This window comes from Vulpes lagopus, chromosome 10, assembly GCF_018345385.1.
Source record: "Vulpes lagopus strain Blue_001 chromosome 10, ASM1834538v1, whole genome shotgun sequence".
Classification (NCBI taxonomy): Eukaryota; Metazoa; Chordata; class Mammalia; order Carnivora; family Canidae; genus Vulpes; species Vulpes lagopus.
Genome location: NC_054833.1, coordinates 41769339 through 41791114, shown reverse-complemented (window position 1 = coordinate 41791114; position 21776 = coordinate 41769339). Strand labels below are relative to the sequence as shown.

Here is a 21776-nt window from a genome sequence, read left to right as displayed (position 1 = left end):
ATTATTCCCACCTAGGCTGCCCCCCCCTCAAGACTCTGCTTTCACCCTCCTCCAAGAGATTCCCTGGGCCTCCCTTTGGGGGCAGGGGTGAAGGAGCCCAGAGCAGGCCATCCTGCTTGCTGTTGCAGCCAGGTCAGAGGGTGGAGGTGAGACTGCTAACCAGCAAATCTTTCCGAACCTGGAGGGGAAAGTGAGAACTGCTTTTCCCTGGCGGTGGTAGCCAACCACCCAGACCCCCCTCCCTCCCCTGCAGATCCTGTCTACATTCCTGGTCCTTCACTCCTTGTAGGTCTGGAGGCTGGTTCCAACTGGGAAACCTGCTCCCACACATCGCTCAACCCCTGCTACAGCCCCACCAGTGCCTCTCCAACACCCCCACCTTCCTAACCTGCCCCCCCATGTGCTACCCAGAGATTAAGGACCCCTTGAGGTTGGCTGGAAAAAGCTGAATGTCTCTTTTTCCAGAAGAGAGACCCCACTGCCTTTCCCCAGTGTAGCTGTGACAGTGCTACTGTCACCCTGGAGTTAAGCACTGGGGAGTCGAATCCCAGCTCCAGCATGTATTGCTGTACGACCTTGAGCAAGTTATGCAATCTTCTGCAGAAGCCTCATCTGTACTCCGGTGAAAGGAATGATATTTACCTCGTGAGATTGTCAAGAACAATGCCACACTTAGACTCAACAACAGGGAGGGGACCTCAGGGGCCCTGGGCTCCTGAGCTTTCCGGAGCCTCACTCTGGCCCTCCTCTGGCCATAGTCTCCTCCCTGGCAAAGGGGTCCCACGGGCCAGAAAGGAAGGGTGGTCCATGCACCTCCACTTCTAGACGATGCTCTGGGGATCCAGAACCCTGGAATTCCCTGCAAGGAAGACTCTTCCCCAGGCTCCACCTCCCAGGAGCCCACCTGAGCCAGATGTGCAACCACAGGCCCAGATAGTGGCCCAGATAGCTGTTCGCAGGGGCTGCTGAGGGGCTAAAAGTTGACATGCAGGCTGAACGTTCTCAGACATGCATGAGTGTGAACCAGAGAAAGCTTTCCGGTCCTGGTCTTCCAATTAAGGCCAGGGAAAAGTAATCAAGTCAGAGGATAACATAAACTTTAACACTTGTTATCTTGATTTATAACTTATATTTAAGCATATATGTAATTTCCATGTGTACACTTGCTCCAGGCCTTATGAACATCGGAAGGGGACCTGGCTGTGAAGAACAGAATGATACATGATTGAGTGTAAAAGTGCTTAGCAGAGTGCTGGACAAGGTAATAAGCACACAGTCCCTTTTAGTTCTTGGTATTTTCCAAGAGGTCTGTTGCCCAAAAACACTCAGTCTCTTCCCATCTGCAGGCTCACCCTCTCCTTCCCCCCCCCCCCACGGAGGTCCTGGACACTAGATCAACAGAGCCAGGCATCCATGCCCGCCCACTTTATTTTTACAGCAGGGGTCATGTTTCTCAGAAGAGGAGGCTGAGGTGAGAGAGGAGGTGAGCCAAAGGGAAGGAAAATGACCCTTGCCTAGAGAAGGGGGAGGGAAGGGGACAGAGCTCTGGATATCTTTAGATCTTGGTGATAGGAAAAGGGGCCAGTGTCCCCAGTGCCCTCCACTTTCCCCACTGCCTAACTGCTCACCTTGCTGAGAGTCGGAAGGATCCTTAGGAGACACAGGCATTTCACAGATGAAGAAATGGGTCCAGAGAGGTAGAATGTGTAGCCCAAGGTCACAGAGAAATTGTGTCTTAAAGCCAGGATTAGAACCTCCCCCACTATGTGATTCCCTCCCTCCACCCTCAGCTTTTCTCTAAAGAACATCAGGAGGGTTCCACACCCTGGGCAGGAAAAAAGTGCTTGAGAAATGCATTAGTGGCTAGAAGATTTCTACATTTATAGAGCACTTTCCTCAAAATTTTTCAAAATCCTGGACCATTGATCCAGCTTGGAGGATCTTCCTGAGGGTGCTCAGGGAGAGGGTGAGAGAAGGTCAGGCTCATTCTCTCCTACCTTTGAGAACCATCTCTTTGAGGAACCCTCCCTATTTGGCCCCCTCCACCCAACTCCAGAGCCCCCAGTCTCTGGATGGGGGTGCAAAGCAATGTCACAGCACCTCGGTTCTTTGGTTCTCTTCCCTCTTTTGGCTGGAAGTCCCTTGAGGGTGGGGATGGTGGCTTGGACACAGCTTCCAGTGCACCTGAGAGGCTTGATCCTCGATGATGGGTAATACACACTCAGGTCTTGGGAGAGCCAGTTTTCAGGGATGCAGTGAGGGAGCAGGCCACATGCCAAGGAGCTGCCAGGGAGCTGTCATTTGGGGGAGGGGATGTGGCAGCGGAAGGATGAGGAGACTGGGCCCAGATTTAAAGAGAAGGAGGTTGTCTCCTGGGAAAGGGAGTCATGTAGATTCTTTGAAACAGTCAATCCAATAGTCCTCTCCAAGAGCAGATGACCTGTCAGTTCCTGTCCTCCAGGGAGCTGGAGGGAGAGCTGTAGAGGGTCAGTGTGTGGCTAGGGAGAAAGGCAGCCCCCAGCAGTTCTGCGGAGGAGCTCCAGGTCCCAGTAATTGGGAAATGCTCTCCCATGGGAAGTCATTCATGCAGGGGTGGCTGTGGGGTGGGGGAAGGGTCCCACCTTCTACCAGGGCAGGTAGATAGAAGGTTCCCCGTCTCCTGCCAGTTCTCAGAAAGGCTGTCTAGACCCTGACAGGGGAGGGAGGGAAAGGGAATGCTCCTAAGAGGTCTTTTTTAAGAGGAGTTTCTCCTAAGTAACAGGAGCCTGGCAGGAAGCCTCCCACCCTTGGCTCCCCCAGGCCCTTGCTGCCCCTCTCCTTTCCACCCCCACAAGCCCCTGCGCAAGGCTCCTGTCTCTGTCCCTGTCGGAGCCTTGCAGGTAACGGAGCTCACTAACAGTGGCGCAGACTCTGCTCCGAGAGGCAGAGAACATGGGGCTCTGTGGGGAGTCCCTACACCCCCACCTCACAGCTCCTCTCCCACCAGCCTCTGATCTACACCAGGATCTGCTTCCACCACTTCCCTGAGCTGTCCTCCCTCTGCTTATGCACAGAGTCCCGACCTCAGGACAGTGGAAATGCTGGTGACATTCTCGCCTGCATGCCTGCATTAATTTAAAGTTAAATGCCCTCAAACCCTTCTGCCTCTCGGGTTGGGGTTGGGTGGATCCCACCTGCACAAAGTTTTGGACGCCTCCTCCCTCGTGCACCTACATCTGTTCCCTGCGCACCCCTCCTCTCCACTCCTTCCCTCCAGCTCAGAGTGCCTGCTTGCCCACCCCCAGCCACAGTGTCGGCATCCACTGAAGTTTAGCAGGTGTCGAGGGGGTTAACAGGAGAGCATGCACCAAACCAGCCCGCAGGCACGTGGTCTAGCAGTCCGACTGGGACCCAATACTGGCCACTGCCGCTGCTCCCCAGCCCGCCTTGCCTGGTGGAGTTGGAGTAGAGATAAGCTCTTCCTGAACCCTCCACTTTCTAAGGGCTCTGGGCACAGGCAGGTAGGCAGGCACCTCCTACATCCCACCCACCCCCGTCTTCTGTTTTCTTCCAGGTTCTTTCCAAACATCCTTTCGGGCAAAGGGGTTGGGGAGCCCCAGACAGATGAGCTCATTGGGAGGAGGAGGGCTGAGGGAGGAGGGAGCTGAAGCATCCTGACCAGAAAGGTGCTCACCGGACAGTCCCAAGCTGGGGAGGGGCGTGTGCCCATTTCCAGGAGCAGGCGTCTGCTTCCCCGCTGCAGCTCAGAGATGGGGTGAGTCCTGGACATCTCTTTATTCTGGGCCACATCGGGGTGGGGTGTGAAGTCCCAGGCCGGGGTCTCAGCTGCCCCAGCCAACACCCCAGAGCTGTGTTACTCCCTGCTTCGTGGGTTGCCATGACCCCTGCCCTCCCATCAAGTGAGCTTGGGGGCTCAGGAGGGCTGGGGGCTAGAGGCATTGGGAAATCGGTGGCAGCCCGGCTGCCCCATGGGACTGCCTCGTCAGCTGGATGGCCAGATGTCCTGGCCCCTGGACCTGGTTCTGCCCTGAAGACTGGTGCTGAGACGCATCGACCAAAACGGAAGTGTAAAATGGTGTGGAGTGCCAGGCAAGACTCGCTGAATGTCCTGATCCTGTCCGCTTTGAGCTTTGAGCACTGTAGTGCGGGAGCCCAGATCTGGCAAAGGGAGGAGAGGGGAGGGGAGGGGAGGGGAGGGGAGGGGAGGGGAGGATGTGGGTAGGAGGGAGACATGGCAGGGGAAGAAGGTGGGGGAGATGGAGAGGTGGCTCCCTGGAGTGAAGGGTAACTTGGAGAAGTCAGAGTGTGACACAGGCCCAGGAGGAGGGGTAGGGCCGGGAGACAACTCCTTCCCTGGGCGAGTGAAGAAGAGGTTTTGGAGGTTTTTATAAACCAGGAGAGGAGAAGGCGGCCACCAGAGACCAGAGCTGTAGTAGCCACAGAGCTGTGGAGTCAAGGGCTGGGCAGTGGAGGGCAGTGGGGTGTTAGGGGCCCACTGAGAAGGCTTCGCCTCTGCTTCCAAACACTTTTGCCCTTCTCTGGTCCATGGTCATCTGGTCGGTTGGCGCTGAGCCACCCTTCCCCCACTCTCACTCCTAGGGCTTTGGGCCGAGAGAGAACCAGTCCTCAGCCCCCTTCTGTCTGCATGACATGGTGCCTCTGGCATCACTCTGCCCTGGGTTTGAGTCCTCTGCCCTGCTCTAGCCTTGGACTTAATAGAGCAGAGCCTTGGCTTCCCCATCTGTAAAAGTCAGGAAAGTGCCTGTTTGGGGAGTTGCCCTGAAGATTCTGTCAGCTGACATCCATGGAATACTCAGCTCGGGGCCAGCGGCAGGTCCATACTCAGGAAACCAGGAGAGTGGTGGCCATCCTTACCTGCCCAGCCAGCTCTTACTCATCGGCCCCCCACTACACCCCCCAGCTCTCTGGGCTGGACTCAAACCCAACCCCACAGCCCTTCCCAGCAGCAGAGTATCCCCGTGGTGTGAGCAGGACACAGGGCAGGGAGGGGAAGCTGGAGACTTTGATGAAGCCAAATGCCCTCCACAGAAGAGAAGGCTGTGAAGACTGTTCTCTACAGTCTTGGCTGGAAGGACAGAGAAAGCTTCACCCTGGCCAAAGGGCCAAGGACGCAATTTCTGCATGGCCTCATCTTTGGAAATAGGTTCCCGAGGATGCGTGGCCCCAAATTTCTGCCCTCTTCCAGCCTGTTTCTCACTGTGAATAGGTGCTTACCACCTCCCCTCCCCCCACCCATCAGATAAAGAGGAACAGGGTAAGGGGGCACAAGGGCACAGAAGCAGGCTGGAGTAGAGTGTGACAGAGTTAGAAGGCAGAGGGACAGGAGCTTGACCCTACATGTGTCATATTTCTCTTCAGGCAAGCAAGAGTTAATCCCCCTTCTATCACTTGAATCCTAAACTGAGAGCTGCAGAGGGATAATCGTCAGTGAACTTAGAAGTCATCTAAAAGTATGCCCTGATATATGAATCTTCTCAACAACACCCTCAAGCTATACTTGAATACCTTCCAGGATGGGGATCTCATTACCTCAGAGAAACTCAACCCTCTGCACAGCCCTGACTTACATTGGATCAATATCTGTCTCTGCCCGCCTGCCCTAGTGTTTTTGCCTTGGGGCAGAATGGGACAAGTCTCATCCCTATCCCGGTGGCCATAGACCCAGCCACCGTATTAGCCAACAGCTGGAATGCACACTCTCCCCCACCCACAGGCAGAGAACAAACACTCTCCATCTGCGCATTTGCCCACAAGAGGGGCTCTCAGTCTATTGAAGCAAACAGTTTCTACTCCCTGTGTCACCTGTTTACGGGGCAGTTGTCATTGTTGAGAAGCAGAAGCAGCTGTGGCTGAGATCAAGGTGACTTTGCCAGGGCTGCAAGGGAAGCCCCTCCCGTGGAATCCCAAGTAGCCAAGCTGAGTGCCCAGTGCTCACTTGCCCCCTTCCCTGGCACTTCCTGGGCTCTCAAGATCATTATTGCCAGAGAAAAGGAAAAGCTACTTCATCAGTCTTTCTCTTGGTTCTAGCCAGAGGCCTCCTCAGCCCTGCAGGGCAAGGGGCTCCTAGGCTAGGCCAGTCTATCTTAGGATCAAACCTATGTCAAGATGCCATGATAGAGTTCTCAGATGGGCTGCCCTCCCCAAGGCCCCCTGGAGCTCTCATCCACTGGACAGGTGGAGCTTGTCTGGAAGGATGGCTGGTGCCCTGAACATTAGCATGGCAGTGTGCAGCCAGGGAGGACTAGAACCTGGTGGGCTTCAGGGTGAGAGGTCTGTGGGGGGCAATGCTCCCAGGGCCATATGAGAAGAGTTCCTGCAGATCCTTGCCAGTGTGGACCTTCTGAGACCTCAAAATGCCGTGCAGGAGGGCCAGAGACCTAGTGGGGGCTCATGCTTCTGTCCATCAAGCTGCCCAGCCCACCTCCCCTCACCTGAAGGTTTTCAGGTACTACCCCCAGCCCTGCAAAATGAGAAGGAGACACATAGTCTAAGAGGGGGCTCATATAAAAGCATGAAGCAAGCCATACTCGGCGTGTGGGAATGGGACTCTGGGGATTGGAGCCGGGAGACATGCGTCTCTTGTCTATTGATGGGCATCAGGTCAACCTGGGGAAGGCCTTACCTAGGGAAGAGAGACTTGGTTGCCAGCCCAGGCTCTTCATTAGCCAACTGCGTGACTTTGGGAGAAACGCTTTCGCTCTCTGAATCTCAGCTTTATAAACAGCCTTTGGGGAAGCTCCACCCAGCCCCAGCTGGGGAGGGGCAGACAGGGTCCCGGGCTGTGTGTGCAGCTGTGCCCAGCTGTGCCTAGCTGTGCCCAGACTGTGGACTGTGGGAAGAACCACCGACCTAGAGCCTGATAGGAGATCCTGTCCTGTCCTTGACGCATCGTGTGGCCTTAAGCCAGTCACTTCCCTGTTGTGATCCTCAACTTTCCCTTCAGGATACTCCGGAGGCTTGGCCAATGGTCCCCAAGACCCCTCCTTGTCTCTGATGTTGTAGAGATCTCCTCTCCCATCCCACTCCCTTTGGCCTTTGGGACCTGTCCTAGGAACTCTGAAATCACCCTCTCCCCGTGCCCATATGGACTCCTATTCCAGGTGGCAGGCAGTGGGCGGGTGGATGGGGTGCCCAAGCCCTGCAGGGGGCTCCGGCAGGAAGGAAGTGAAGGAGCCGCGGGAATGGAGAGGCTCTATCTCAAATGGGAGTACAGAAAGCCGGTGATCGATTCCGAACCCCAGAATGGCAGCTAGCTCTTCCCCCACAAGGCACCTCATTCTGCAATCAGAACTATCCCCACCCAGGCCCCAAGCAGGCTGGGCTAGAGAACATCAATTTAAGGAGATTGCCAGAGCCAAATCCAACTCTCCCAGAAGCCAGGCCCAGATCCAAAGTGTTCTGGGAGAAAAGCCCTAGAATGAGGAAGATGCTGGCCCTACCCCAGAGAGAACCAGCCAGAATTCCTAGTGTCTTCTGCTGCCGAGTCCACAGGCTTTGCCTCAGTTTCCCTAGTTGTCAGGTAGAGAAGCACCGCCTGACATACCACCCTTGGAAGGACTCAGGGGCTCTGGAGGACAGACACCCTTTTAAGCCAAGGTATCTGTGGTTCAGTTGACTACCAGCCCCCTCTGTTTGATGCTGCCGCTCCTTCTGGCTTCGCTCCCAGGTAGCAGCAGCAACCCCCGCAGGTGCTACAACTACAGGGTCAGGGTCCTCTGGAAGTATTCTAAAGTGCATCTGGCCACTGAACACTGGCAAAGGTCTCTGGGTCACCAGGGAGGAGACAGGAATGACCAAGAAACCAGAACAAAAGTAGTAACCAACCACTTCCACTTGCCATTCAGAAAGTTGAAACATTTCTTACTTTTCGTGTGTGCGCATAGGAGAAAAACGCAGAGATGGAGAACAGGTAGCAAAAGAGAAAAAGGCTGGGTGTGTCCGGACTAGTGGAGCCCCTCCACCAGGGGGTCCTCTTTGGCCCTGAGCTTCCGAAGATCCAGGTGCATGTAAATAAGATCCAGCAGGACTCAGGTGGGACCTGAACATCCTGACTCTTCCCCCCAGACACCCTCAACCTTGAAGGTGCACGAGGGCAGACTCAGAGCCACTGTCAACTATTTCTTTCCCCCGAGTCCAGAGCAGACAAAGGAAGCGTCTGTCTGGTCAGACGCAGCTCAGACACAGGCAGGCAGGATGGGTCACCCATCCATGGAAAAAATAGGCAGCACCCACAATATCAAAGGTTGTTGTCATCCCAGAAGTAATCAAGAGGCCCCCCAAATGTGGGAGTGTTCAGACACCCGTCTTCAGGGTGCTTCCAAGGTGGATAGAGTCCTCCAGGATTCTGAGAGAAGGCAAAGAGGGAAAGAGATGAGGCATTCGTTTACATGAGCAGAACAGAAGGACCGTGTCCTTGCTGCGGGCCCGGCAATGGCAGTGGGATTCCCATGAGAGGAGCAGGAGGGGTCCCTGGCAGGATCCTGGCAAAGCCTCCACTTGCCCCGCTCTGGAGCCCTGAAAAAAGCCACACTTAAGGGATGTTCAGGGGAGATGATCTGTTTATTGTAGCCAATAGATCCAAGCAATACAACAAACTGCAAAGAAAACACAGCCTGCTCCCCAAAGCAGACACATCACAGCAGCTGGGTCACAGAGGACCATCAAAGTTGTTCTCCCCACCACCCCCTCCAACCACCCTGCAGCACAGAAAACCCAGAAAGTGCATAAGTAGCTGAGTTTTCTCCTCCAAGTGCACAAAAAGCAGTAAGAACATTCCATAATTTGCCTTTGGTGAATCAACTCAAAACACTGAGAAATGATGGTTTTTCCCTCAACACCCAGTGTAACTTTTGGAGTGGATGTAGTGAGATGTTTTATATTTGTATATATAATATATCTATACCTATATATAGACTATGTACAAATGCATCAGCAAGCTTCAATAAAGGAAGACATTAGCACGAGGCACAGCAAGAGACACAGGCTGTCTATCCTTAAGATGAGTTGCAAGGAAAATTTCTTGATTCATCACTCATTCCACCTGCATCACGCCATTCCTATGGCCTGGGACTGTCTTTTGGGACCTGGCCAGTATTTTCCATCGTCCATCTGCTTTAACCTGACCTTGTAAATACCAGCCCAACTTCCCCAAGGGGACCTCCAGGGAGAAATATGGAATCAGTTGGCTTTTCCTTTTTATAGATTGGGAATAACTGTGATTAGTCCATCGCTAAGGGGCAGACAGCCATTTTCAAAGCCAGTTTCAAGGCACCTCAAGGCATTTCAGTCCTGAAAAATTGTACTCTGCTCTTATAAGCTCAATCGCATGGATTGGCCAGCCCATCTCCTTACAGTGGCCCTTAAATTAGGAGGAAGAGACAGACAGGGAGTTCTAAGACAACAGGAGAGGCAGGGGCTGTTGGGAAAACCAGCAGACTGGACCCAGGAGAGCGCAGTGATGGGAACATGCAGCCGCAAGTGGGACAAGTGGGACGTGAACCCACAGTGCAGGGAGAGGAGCGGCTTGCTGGTATAAACTAGAAAGCAGGGTAGAGAAACGGCTGCTGTGGAAACATGTCACGGGTTTCCCACCTCTATGCACAGAAGCCCCATCTTGTTCCCAACCTCATGGCCCTGGGGGAGGCAGCTCTAGGAGACCTCCTCCCGAAGAGATTCAAAGAGGCTGCAGGAGAAAGTGCACAAGAGAGTGGGGCAGCTCAGGATGGGGGGGGGGGGGCCACCCTGGGCCAGGGCGTTGGAAGGAAGGAGCCCAGAAGTCTGGAGCTTCTTGATGGGGAGTTGGGATTTCTTAGAATAAACCTAGGGAATCGCGCAAAAAGTTCCCTAAATGTGAGGCGTGCCCCGCATCAGCACAGATCCTCACTCATCCTGGGAGAAGAGAATACTTGAGAGGTGGCCGCAAGGAGAAAAATCTGCGGGCTGCTTCTGCGTATCGCAACCGCCCTTGGTCTCAGCTGCCCATCGCTCCCCTCATGGCTGGTTGGCTCTCCAAGGATGGCTGTGTCCTCCTGCCCCAGGCATCCTGGTGGCTTAGCCCACCCCCATTGGCAGTGTGTTGATTGGCAGTTAAGTACTGAGCTGGACTCCCCCCACCCCGGAGCTGTCACCCAGGCTGTCCATCCCCCACTCTGTGCCCACTCTGCCTGGCCTGTCACCCTGTTCCCTGTTGAATCTCCCACCACCACCACCACTACCCGCCTTCTTGCCTTTCTTCCCTTCCCAGGGCCCAGATTTGGGACTGTCTTCCTTCTCCAACTCCAGCCCTGGAAGCAGTGGCTGCAGAGGTGGAATTAGATGCACCAAAAAAATTAATCTTGGTCCCCACAGTGCTGACCTGGCAGCTTCCAACTGTGTTATGGCTTTGTGTGCATCCCTGGCACCTGGCACAGTGCCTGGCACACAGGAGATGCTCAATAAATGGATGTCGAATTGAAGTGAATTAAACTGAACCTCATGGATGCTACTGTTCTCTCCCCAAACTGGCCATCTGATGGGCAGAGGCAGAGAATGGTCCCTGAGACTGTCCCTGAGACTGTCACAGTCCTGTCTCCACTCACTTTCCCCAGACCGGTTCCTGCCCAGGGCGCTGACTCCCAGAACCTGGGTGGGGTCTGAGCTCCTGGAAAGGCCAGGAAAGGGCTGAAGGTCAGTCAGTGTGGCGCAGGGGCAGGGCCTTGCCAGCAGCTCTGCCCTCCTGCTCCATCCCTCCATTCCCACCGGCCTGGGAGAGGAGCAGCCCTCCCTCCAGTCTCCTCCCCTCCCTATGGAGAGGAAAACTATGGCTCTGTTGATTCAAACTGGAGACTGAGGAGCCAGAGGAGGGGATGGCAGGACCCTTGGTCTCTGTCATTTTGAACCCGTTTCCCCATCTGTAGTGGGACTTGCCTGGTTGATCCCTGAGGATCTTCCAAGGTAGTGTTCACGTCAGCAGTTTCTCTCTGGTTCTCTCCCTCTCTTGAGGCTTAAATGATTCCCTCTTAATGTGAGTAAAATGGCAGTGAAAGTTGGCTCTCCATAAATGCTACCTTCCTCCCCACAGAGGGAGTCCCTGGGGCAGGGAGGGTATAACATGCCCATAGTGTCTCAGAAGCTCCAAGGCCCCACTCTCCCCTCGGGGTGCTCCCTTCCCAGTCTCTACCCAAAAGCCAACTAAAAGCCCTGCTGATGGTACCTGGGAAAGTTCAAACACAAAACACAAGGGCCCAGAGGAAAGCCCCGACTCCCCACACCCACTGCTCCGCATGGCTTCCACGCCTCCCCAGCCCCACACTCAGCTGACAGGGAGGTCACCAGGGTGGAGAAGCCAGTCTGCAACCAACTCCATGTTACAGTGGCACCCCCACCCCTTCAGATCTTAGCTGACTTTGAATTTTGTCTCCTGTTCTTTATGGCTATGGTGAAAAATGATAAAACCTCCCCACCGCCCAGCTTGGCAACTCTTCAGCACAATGCTCCCCCCTCCAAATCCCAAGAGATTAGCAGCCCACAGAAACCCCCCAAGGCTTCTGTGGTAGCAGCTACTGATGGAGAGGGGGTAAGAGCATGGGTCCCCAGGCTTAGGCTCCTCTCCACCTGCCCTCCGGCCCCAGCTTCCCTGCAATGTCCAGGAAACACAGTCGTCCCTCTGACACGCCCGCCACCCAAGTTATAGGAACCCACCAGCACCCCCAGCCTGACAGGGCCGCCAGGCCTGGAGCGGCTCCAGGAGGCAGCGCAGGAGAGCCCCTCCGCCGCCAGCAGGTGCTCCCTGAGGCCCACCAGACCAGTGCACAGACAGGGCGGGCTGGGCTCCCAGTCTCTTCCTGGGACCCTCTCCCAGGCCTCCTGCCTCCACTCAGGGGCCGGCAGTCAGAGCCCACTTGTCCCTCCCCTGGGGGCCCACACATCCCACGCGCCATGGCAGGTTTCCCAAATGAAAGAGAGGTGGGTCACTCTTGGTGCAGGGTGGGGGACACGACGTGAGGGGTTCGGGAGGCCCCAGGTGGGCACTGGGACCCCGGTTCAGGAGAAGCACACCAAGAGAGGGCAGGCAGGGGCACAGTGTGCGGGGCGGAGGGTGGGAGGGCAACAGGACGCGAGGGGGGCTGCGGGGCCTGTTACTTGGGGCCGTCGTCCGCGTTTCCCTCTCCATCAGTCTTGCCCTCCTCGTCCGTCTTCAGGTCGTCGGCGCTCAGTTTCTGCTCTTTTTTCCTCCTCACACACTTTACTACCATCAGCACCAGGATGACCACCGCCAGGAAGCCGCCCACGGAGGCGCCCACGATCACGGCCACTGTGGAGTCCCGCTCAGGGGGCTCTGGAGAAGGAAAAGAAACAGACCCACTGAGGACGGGCCCCGAAAAGGAGCCTCCCCCAAGCACCCCCTCCCTGCATTGTGTGCCCCCCCCCCCCATGGTCCTCACCGGATGCTCTTGGTGGAAAGGTCCTAACTGTACTATTCACTCACCGTGTGACCTTGGGTGATGACCTCTCTCTAGCAAGTGCCCAATGAATGAGAGCTGCTGCTATGATTCTTTGAATCATGACCCTGACTGGGGTCGTTATAAGGATAAAACCTTGTCTTAATCCTTAACTTAATCCTTACTTAATCCCTGGTAAATAGGGTGCCCAGCACACGCTGGAGATTCAGTTCTCTCCACCCCAGCCCTGCTCTACCCCAAGAGCACAGCCCCTCCCAAGGAGCCAGGGGGCTCCTCCTGCTGGAGGGTGGTGGGTGGGACAGGGGCTCCCAGGGCAGCAGGTTCCCCACCCTGCCCGCCCCGCCCGCCCCTCACCTTCCATGAGGACCTGCAGTTGGATCCTGCCATGGCCGCGGTGGCGGTCGGGCGGGTTCATGATGTAGCAGTTGTAGGTGCCCATATCTTCGAGCTGTACGTTTCTCAGCGTCACGGACACATCATACTTGCTGGGGTTCCCCGAGAACTCCACGCGGTCTCGGAACCGCTCCAGCTTCAGGTTGATGATCTTCATGCGGAACTGGAGGAACTGGGGATGGAAGCTGGCTGAGCAAGGAGCCACCGGGAGAGGGGGTGCCCTTCCCCACCCCACTGGAAGAAAGGCGGTTACCTCCAGGGCCCTACCCTCCCAGGGCCACCCAGGCGTGACAGTACACCTTCTACCAAAGTCCCCTGGAGCAGACTAGCCCACCAGGATCTCCAGGGTGCTGGTCGAGTGTGTGGGCAGGTGGTGAGAAATGGGGGCTTCATACCCAGGGGCTCCCACCCCCTCCCTCACCTCCACCTCCATCCCGGACTCACCATCTCCTCTGAGCAGTTACTACACTCCTGGTAAGTCCAGTTTAGGGAGAACTGTTTGTGGTTCACTGTGTAGCAGGAGTTGAAGGTACAGGGCAGACGGGCATTAGAGCCATTGAGGACGTTGAGGGTGGTAGGTACTGTGACCTCCATGCTCCGCCCTGGTGGCACTGTGGATAAAGCCACAAACTGGTGAGAATTCTGGTTGCGGGGAGGGGGGGGGTGGCGGTTAGGGAGGGGGGCAAGCCTTCTGCACCTGCTGCCAATGGGGCAGAGCTATGGCAGTGGATTGGGTCCCTTACGTCTGAAATTAGTCAGAGAGTGGAGTGCAGTGGGCAAAGCTCCTAAGGGGTACCTGATGTGGGCCTTGGGGTAGAGCAAGGCTGGGGTGGAGAGAACTGAATCGCCTACCAAGCCAGGGGCAGACAAATGGCCCCAAGACTTACCTAGGACCATGGTTGTGCAGCCGCTCCTCTGGCTGGCCTGCCCCAGCTTTACCACTGCCACCTGCTAACTGAGACCTCGGACTCTACTGTACTGGCCTCAGGTTCCCCTTCTTCCCCACCACTTCCAACCATCTCTGGTGATCCAAAGCTCCTCCAGCTAAAGCTGCAGTGTCTCCCATGTGGCAGAAAGCCTTCAGACAGATGGAGATTCAGAAGGCCTTGCTCTCTATACACCAAGACCAGAGTGAAGCAGCGTGCCCAGCCCAGCCCAGCCCCCTCATCTCCCCCCAGCTTCTAGCAAGCAGGAAAGAAGGCAGACGAGCAGTGGGAGGGAAGATGCGTCCCAGAATAAGCACAATTCCAAAGGACTGACGGATGGTTCTATGAGGACAGGAGTCCCTTCTGCAGATGTCAGGGCTGAAAGCACCACAGCAAGGAGCTGATCCAGGCTGAAGGGGTGGCAGGGTGGGAATGGCAGTTTTCTGTCAAATCCTGTAAGGAGCACCAGCCCTGGGCCAGAAGAGCTGGGTGCTGGGGCTGCCTGGCCCGCTCTGACATTCGAAGCAGAGCAAGGTCTAGGGTGAGGTAGGTGAGCCCAAGCCTTTCCAGTTGAAGCTGCAGTGATCGCCATGGGGCAGAAGGCCTTGAACACAGAGTCGAAGGGAGGACCCATCCTCAGTGTCAGGCAAATACCTCCTTAAACTGTACACCATAGGCACCTCACTGGCCTCACCCAAGTCCTGAACTTAACACTAAGATTTTCTGCCAAAATCATCAAAACATCATCCCAAATGGTTCATTTTCTTTACAGGGGATAAACAGTAATGGTCAGTATGAGCCATGCATTTGCTCATTTACCCCCTATTTATAAGCCTCTCCCTATGCCTCACGCACTTAGCCTAGGCCTTGGGGGTTATTGCTGTGAACAAGCGAGGCCCGAGTGGCCACAACACAAAGCTTGTGTTCTAGGGAAGGGAATCGACGTTAACAAGAAAAAAAATAATAATGTGACTTTACGTCGTGATGCATGGTGGCCATCGTTAAGGGGTGCTGTTTCCTGTTGGTAGTCAGGGAGGACTGCTCAGAGGGGCTGACAGGTAGGCAGCCCCTGGCAAAGTATGGGAGTGAGCCATTTAAAATTCTGAAAGAATCAAGTTCCAAGCAGCAGAATATTAAGAGCAAGGTCCCAGTGGCTGCAACAAGCTTTGCGTGTCTGAAGCACAAGGAGTGGTGATTCAAAGGGCAAGTGGTGAGACCGGAGGTCCCAGAGTTAGGCAGGGGCGAGGCCCTGGGGGCCTTGGGGGCTAGAACTGGCAGTTAGGATTTTCATCTCCGAGTGAGATAGGAAGCTAGCAGGGGACTCAGTGGGGTTGAGGAGGCAGGGAGTCAGAGAGCTGACTAGGAGGCTGTGGATGCAGGATTAGTGTAGACAAGGAGATCCCATGAGATTCGGGTCCCATTCCAGCTCTGCCTTCAATCGGCTGGGAGAATGTGCACAAGCTCCTTCACCTTCCAAGCCTCAGTCCCCTGCTCTGTAAAACTTGGCTAATGACACCCACCTCCAGGGATTGCCATGACCATTTTAAAAAGATAAAATATGTAAAGCATGAAGCATGGTGGACAGTCGCAGCTCCTGTTACCCTATGTTCTCCTTAAGTTCTCTAAACAGGAAGGCCTTCTGGGACAGTCTCCTCCTGGCAGAGGGCAGCCCCTTGGAATCCTCCCAGCTCTGGCACAAGGCCCAGCCCCTCCCCCAAACCCCTGCAGTGACAGTCCAGCAGCATCCCCTACAGGGCTCTGGTTTCCCAAACAACTGTGTAGGGCACTGCTGATGGGTGCCAAGCCGGAAGGACGCAGCCTCACAGCAGCCTGCAAGTAGGACTGTCAATCTGCTCAGCCCGTCCCTCAGGATGAGTGGCCAGGGCTAGCGAACAGGACTTAAGGACAGGAGATGCTTCAAAATGCTGGCCCTAGAAGTCCCAGCAGAGCCTCAGGTGGAGGGATTAGGCATGCACACCCACCTGCAGGGCCCTGGGTTCGGGTTCATGTGTGGGCTGAGTACTCACTAGGGGAGCATGAACTGGGGAGGCTGAGTGGGCCTGCCAAGAAGAACAAAGCCCAGTTCCCACAGCCCCGCTTTCATCACCATTATGAAAGCACCTAGCTCGGCGCCAGGCAAGGAGGAGGTGTGCAGCAAATGCCACTGCCGCCCCTGCTCTGCAGAGGCAGAGAATCTGCAGGGAAGGAACCCGGCAGGGCCTTGTCCTGAGTTCACCTCTTACCCGGGGAAGGCCCTGCTTCTCTAACCCCTTCTAAGCTTGAGCTCCGCGACCTTCCCAGGGCCCCCTACCAAAAGGGGTCTCCAAGTGACCCCAGAAAGCAGAGGCTTTGAATCGGGCTGACCTATCTGCAACCCCTTTCCCAGCCTGGCCCACACTGCTTAGGCTAGAACTTGAACCCCCAGGGCAGCCCCCTCCACTCTGAAGGAGCCAGCATCCTCCCGCGTGGAAGGGCAGAGCTATGGGGAGGTCCTTCCAGGTTGGCGGGGGAGGGAGAGCACAGGTGCAATGCAGGGTCCCTTTCCCGCAACCCTGCAGCATGGCCCTTGCTGGAGGCTCCAGAAGGAACCGTGCACCCTCTAGTGGTCAGAGAAGTCCAGCCAGTCCCAACTGCAGATCGGGGCGCAGGATCACCAGATCAGAGGCAGCCAGGCAGGGGCACCTCCAGAATTGTGAATCTAGACCCACCGCCTCACCAGCGAGGCAGGTGAGGCCCAAGGGAGACACACAGAGGACAGGGATGAGCCCAGGCCAGAGCCCAGGCCAGACCGTACTTCCTGGCTCCTACTCCAACGCTCCCACGTCAGCCTGAGTCCCCACCGGGGCTTTCGGTCTCTCACCAATCCAGGCCCCCATTAAAGAAACCACCATGCAGCAGGGTCAGAGCTGTGAGCAAAATCCCAATAAACTCTGCGGCTTCAGGAAAGTAGCCGAGTCTCTAGCAAGGGTCCCAGAAAGGACTTCACAATAACAACTAAGTGCTTGCTGTGTGCCAGAGGCTGTCTTACCCATTCCAAGAATATGACCTCATTTGATACTTACAACAGCCCTATTACCACCCCACTTTCCAGACAACGCAATTGGGCACAAAGAAGTTACACGAACAGCCCAAGGTCACAGCTAGTAAGTGAGAAAGCTTGATTTTAGCCCAGGCTGCTGGGCTCCAGACAGGGGTGAGGGGCTGAGACTGGGTGACATTCCAAGGCTTGCGAGGAACCGCCAGGCTTCCCACTGTCTCCATAGCAGAGCAGCTCCCAGCTCAGGGCAGGCTGGCCAGAGGGGAATGGTCCTGTTTAAAGGAACCTCCATACAAGGAAGCTCAGGCCTCCTGCTTGCCCCATTTGGGACCAGGTCGGTCTCCTGATTTCCAACTCATAGAAAGAAAATGAGAATTATTTAGGAGCACAGTGAGGATGTGGCTTCTGGTCTTAGTTCCAAGGCATCACTGGCACCCAGGCCCCCACTCTTTCTCTGGGGGCACATCTGGGCATCCCAGGCCCCATGTTATCCACTATTCTAACTGGCCCATCTTTCAGAGATCACAAAAATTTGCTCACTTCCGGTGAAGCACTACCTCCTGGAAGGTAAAAGTGAATTTTCTTCACTCCTCTTTCCAACCCTACAGCAACCGATGAGGTAGGTTTATTTTCTTCTTGTTTAAAAGAGAGAGTGTCAAAAAAAATAAAAATAAAAAATAAAAGAGAGAGCATCCGAGCAGAGAAATGGTCCCCCCAAGCTTCTGGACCACATTGTCTCCTGGAGCAGCCCCAGCATCCAGGGGAGTGTGACACCCAGACCTCGCCTACTGCTTTCGGACCCTCCCCCACACCAGGATGGAAGCCCAGTCTACCCCCACGCAGCATGTCCTCATCACCCTTCCACTGGCTCCCTGTGCTTTCAGGTTCGAGTCCAGGCTCCTGGGCACGGCTTCCAACCCTCTGCCATCTGGGACCAATCTAGGTCCTGGCCTCCTCTCCTGCCAGCTCCCAACCCTCCATGCTTCCTCCACTCCAGTGATCCCCGACTTTTTACTTTTTCTGTTAATCCCACTTTCTTTCACACCGCCATGCCTCTGCACGCATGCTTGCTTCAAGTCGGGAAGCTCGTTCACCCTTCTCCACCTGGGGCCCTCTTACCTGTCCTGCGGTTCCCAGCTAACCAGGCATGCCCAAATGACAGCATCCCCAGCGCCTGGGCCCTCTCCCCAGCCCTGTTCTCGCTTCTATATGACCAGAAGGCAGAACGGCAATGTGGCCAAGCGGCCTGATCTTTGGCAAGATAGTGAACCTTCCGACCTCAGTTTCCTCATCTGTAAAATGGGGGATGATAATAGAACCTGACTTCTAGGGCGCTTGTGAAGATTACATGACTTGCTAATGTAGGAAGCTCACAGCAATGCCTGGTGCATAGTAAGCCCTTGACGGAGGCTAGCCGCTGTCATTGTCATCATCATTATGATTATCATTGTAGCAGCACCTATGATGCTGTGCTCTCATTATCTGTTCATGTGCCTGTGCCCCCCAGGAGGCTCTGGGGAGCTGATTTTTGCTCATCTTGGTATCTCTGGATCCAGAACAGTATGTGATGCGCAGATGGGCACTCAATAAACGTCTATAAAAGGAAGGAAAGGCCTTTTCCCTGCATGTCTGGATCCCTGCCCCCAGCAGCAGACATGTGCAGTGGGCTTCAGTGAGGACCAGACTCCACTTTCTAGGCTTCATCTAACATAACCCACATTTGGATAACTAGATTGGTGCCCGCAGAGCCAGTGGTCTTAAGAAAAACTCTGGGAAGTCCAGGCATTTGGATTGCTTCTAGATAAAAACTAGTCTCACATGCTTTTGCTGTGTATAAGGCAGGTTGCCCAGCTGGTCCCCTTCCCCCTTTATCAGCTCTATGGTTATTCTCACAAACCCTGCCCCTAAGGCGGCCCCTCCTTCATAATTTGTCCCTCCATCTTGGGGACTGATACCACTACAACCACCAAAGTTCCATTGTGCCTCTGAGCCCTTAGCCTTGGAGTGCCAGGGCAAGCCTCATCATAGCATCGATCAAGCTCCCCGTTCCTGCATCCTCTACCACCCAGGTTTGCAGAGGCCCTAGCTTCTTCCCACCACTGCCTCACAACCCCCACTCCTTGGCCTCTTCACTCCAGACCCCATCCTCCCACTAAGATACACCCTGGTCACGGTCATGGAGCCCCCTTCCCTCCTTCACTTAGATCAGGCTCTCACAAGACTGTCCCTCTCCCACAGAAAGCTCTCCCTAACTCCCAAAGGAGTCACCTGTCCTCCATCCCTGGCTCCTTACACACAGGTCATCCACCCAACTCCCCATCTTTTTGCCTGCTCTTGAAATTCTTTGATCACTGTTGATATAGCAGTACCATTTCTTGAACATTGGGGGCAGTAGAGTCCAACAGGTAAGTACCCGAAGTCAGACAAATGAGTTCAAAACTCAGTTCACCTTAAACTAGTCATGTGACTTTAAGTCACTTAATTTAAATAAGTTAGTTACTTCATTTCTCTGTGCTTGTTTCCTCATCCGTTACAGAAGGATATAGCAGTATCTATCTCATTTGATTACTGATTACCGTGAGGACTAAAATTCTACAGCATCTGAATGCATGACAAGCATCCACAAAGTTCAGCTCTTATTGAGCACCTGCTGTATGCCAGCTTCCCCCCCCCAAAAACGCAGGCATTCTCCAGTTTACCCACAAAGGAACCAAATCTCAGAAGGGTCAAGTAACTTGCCTATGGTCATGGGGTAAATGGCAAAGATGGCTTTAAACCCAGAGCCGATTCCAAAGCTCACCCTCTTGATACTGCCCCGCACCAGCTTCCATCACATTCCTGCTCTGTTGTTAACATGTCCAGTAACTCAGCAAAGCTAATGGGCCTTATGATGCTGTCAGGGGCTGTATGTTGTCTCTGTCTAGGACTCCTGCTTAATATCCAACACAGCACATCAGAGAAAGAGGAGACAGAGAGAGGAAGTGGGATTCCATGATGGGGAGTATCCCACTGACAGTCCTTGGACCTGACCAATGAGTACACCACTGATGAGTAAGTGTAGGAGCAAGAATGAAACTACCCATAAAGCAGGCTTGCAAATAACTCTCTAGCCCACCTACTCACCAGGAAGTCATGAGTGGTCAAATATGAAATTAACATGTGGATCACTTGACAAGGCAGTCAGCGAGGCTGGGCTGCTCTTAAAGGGCCACAGCTACACCCAGCCCGGAGTTCCCTTTTTTTTTTTTTTTTTTTTCTTTTCCTTTTTCTTTTTTTTTTCCTGGTCCCTTCACCTGGCCGCTTCCTCCACTCCATCGGGCCCAAGTCAGAGGCCTCCATCAGCGCTTGCTTCAGCAAATCTCTTCCCAGTGCCAAGCTCATACCTCAAGCCTGCTTCCCACCTGCTCCCCAACACATTTCAAAAAAATCAATGGTATAGATTTCCAGGAAGCAAGACCCAGACTCAACTTCCCACTTCCCACTCCCCCAAACATTCTTTCTTCATATCCTGAATCCACCAGATCCCAAAGATCAAGGTCTGCAAGAGAAGCCCCTTAAGGGAGCAAGAAGACCCAGGACCCCATATTTGTAGCAGCTTAAAAAAAAAATCCACGAAGAGATTTTGCAGATTGACCTACCCTCTGCCCCCACCCCCACACAAGTCCATTTCAGGGAAATCCAAAGAAAAATCACCTCCCGTGATAACCCTCACCCCCACACACACACACAGGCACACTCAGATCCCACGACCCAACATTTCCATGACCAAGTAGTCTCAGCGTTATGCAGTCCCCAGTAATGTCTTCCCCAGTCCCCGTTCATTAGCTCCCTTCCCAAGGACATGAAGGGAAGCTCAACCAATATCTTCTTTCCTGCCCCCGGCCCCCATCCTCTTCCAGCTGTGGCTACACTTCTGGACCATCAGGAGCATGCAGATGTGCAGTCTAACTTACCCAAAGAGAAAAAGAGACTGAGCCCCGTGAGACTGAAGGCAGGGCGAGGTAGCCAGGCATCTCTGTGCATTTTCAGGGACTGAGATGTTAGTCGGGTGGGATGGGGGAGAGGGTGATTTGAGGGGCCGAGGGCTACAAGGGAGGAATGGTTAGATGCTAAAAAAAAAAATGCACAGATGTACTTCAAAGACACATACAACATTAAGGAAGCTTTATTTCCATCTCTCTAATATGGCCGGCTTGTATGTTGCTGCTAAAAAGAGAGAGGGAGTGTGTAAGGGAGAGAGAAAAGGGGGGATGGAGTAAATTTTGTGGTTGGTGGATTTTGAAAAGCAGGTGGGAGGGCAGGAAAAAAGTCTTTTTGAAAAGAACAAAGTTCCCCAGCAATTCTCTCCCAATTAAACAAGAACTAAAGCAAATCCTGCCTCTCTTCTTCTTCTTCTTCTTCTTCTTCTTCTTCTTCTTCTTCTTCTTCTTCTTCTGTGCTGCTGCTGCTCTTAGATGATTGTTGGGATTTGAAAGTTGTAAAGGAGCTCATTCATTTCAAAACTGCTGTAAAGGGGGGGGAACTATTTTGTCATTTAAAAACACCCAAAAAAGGAGATGCTTGTTTTGTGTTATTTGGAAAGGGTTCAGGGAAGTGAGTTAGGGAAACTTTCTGGAAGTAAAGACTTCCTCGTTTTTCTACCACTTCCACTGAAACCAGAACATGTCCAAGTAGACCAGTGTAAAAACACCTAAGAGATCTTGCAATTGAATGTAATAGGAACCTTTGGGGACTCCTGATACCCAATCAAATCAATAGTAAAAAGACATTTTTTGAGACAATTGGGAAAAAAATAAATGTGGGCTGAGTATTAAATTATATTAATGAATAATTCTTAATTTTGTTGAGTGTTATAAAAATATTGCGATTCTGTTCTTGAACGTCCTTATCTGTATTTTTTTATTTAATATCAATTTAGTTAACATATACTGTATTATTAGTTTCAGAGATAGAATTTAG

General features: G+C 53.9%; 1 protein-coding gene across 1 annotated transcript; it reads right to left on the bottom strand.

Moving 5' to 3' along the window:
* Nucleotides 1-8561: 8561 nt before the first annotated feature.
* SCN2B (sodium voltage-gated channel beta subunit 2) lies at nt 8562-21175 on the bottom strand. The gene is made up of 4 exons (XM_041773119.1): nt 20771-21175; nt 13299-13465; nt 12816-13026; nt 8562-12337 (listed from the first exon to the last, which is right to left on the bottom strand). Exons 1-4 carry the CDS (start codon nt 20970-20972, stop codon nt 12138-12140), a joined length of 780 nt encoding a protein of 259 aa, XP_041629053.1. The 5' UTR covers nt 20973-21175; the 3' UTR covers nt 8562-12137.
* Between the last annotated feature and the right edge of the window lie 601 nt (nt 21176-21776).

Excerpts from the sequence above, each read along its gene's own strand:
- SCN2B (XM_041773119.1), bottom strand. The coding sequence starts at position 20,972 with ATGTTGTATGTGTCTTTGAAGTACATCTGTGCATTTTTTTTTTTAGCA. Across the intron at positions 13,466-20,770 it reads CAGTCTCTTTTTCTCTTTGG|TGCCACCAGGGCGGAGCATG; the intron begins GTAAGTTAGACT and ends CTTTATCCACAG. Across the intron at positions 13,027-13,298 it reads GTAACTGCTCAGAGGAGATG|TTCCTCCAGTTCCGCATGAA; the intron begins GTGAGTCCGGGA and ends TTCCATCCCCAG.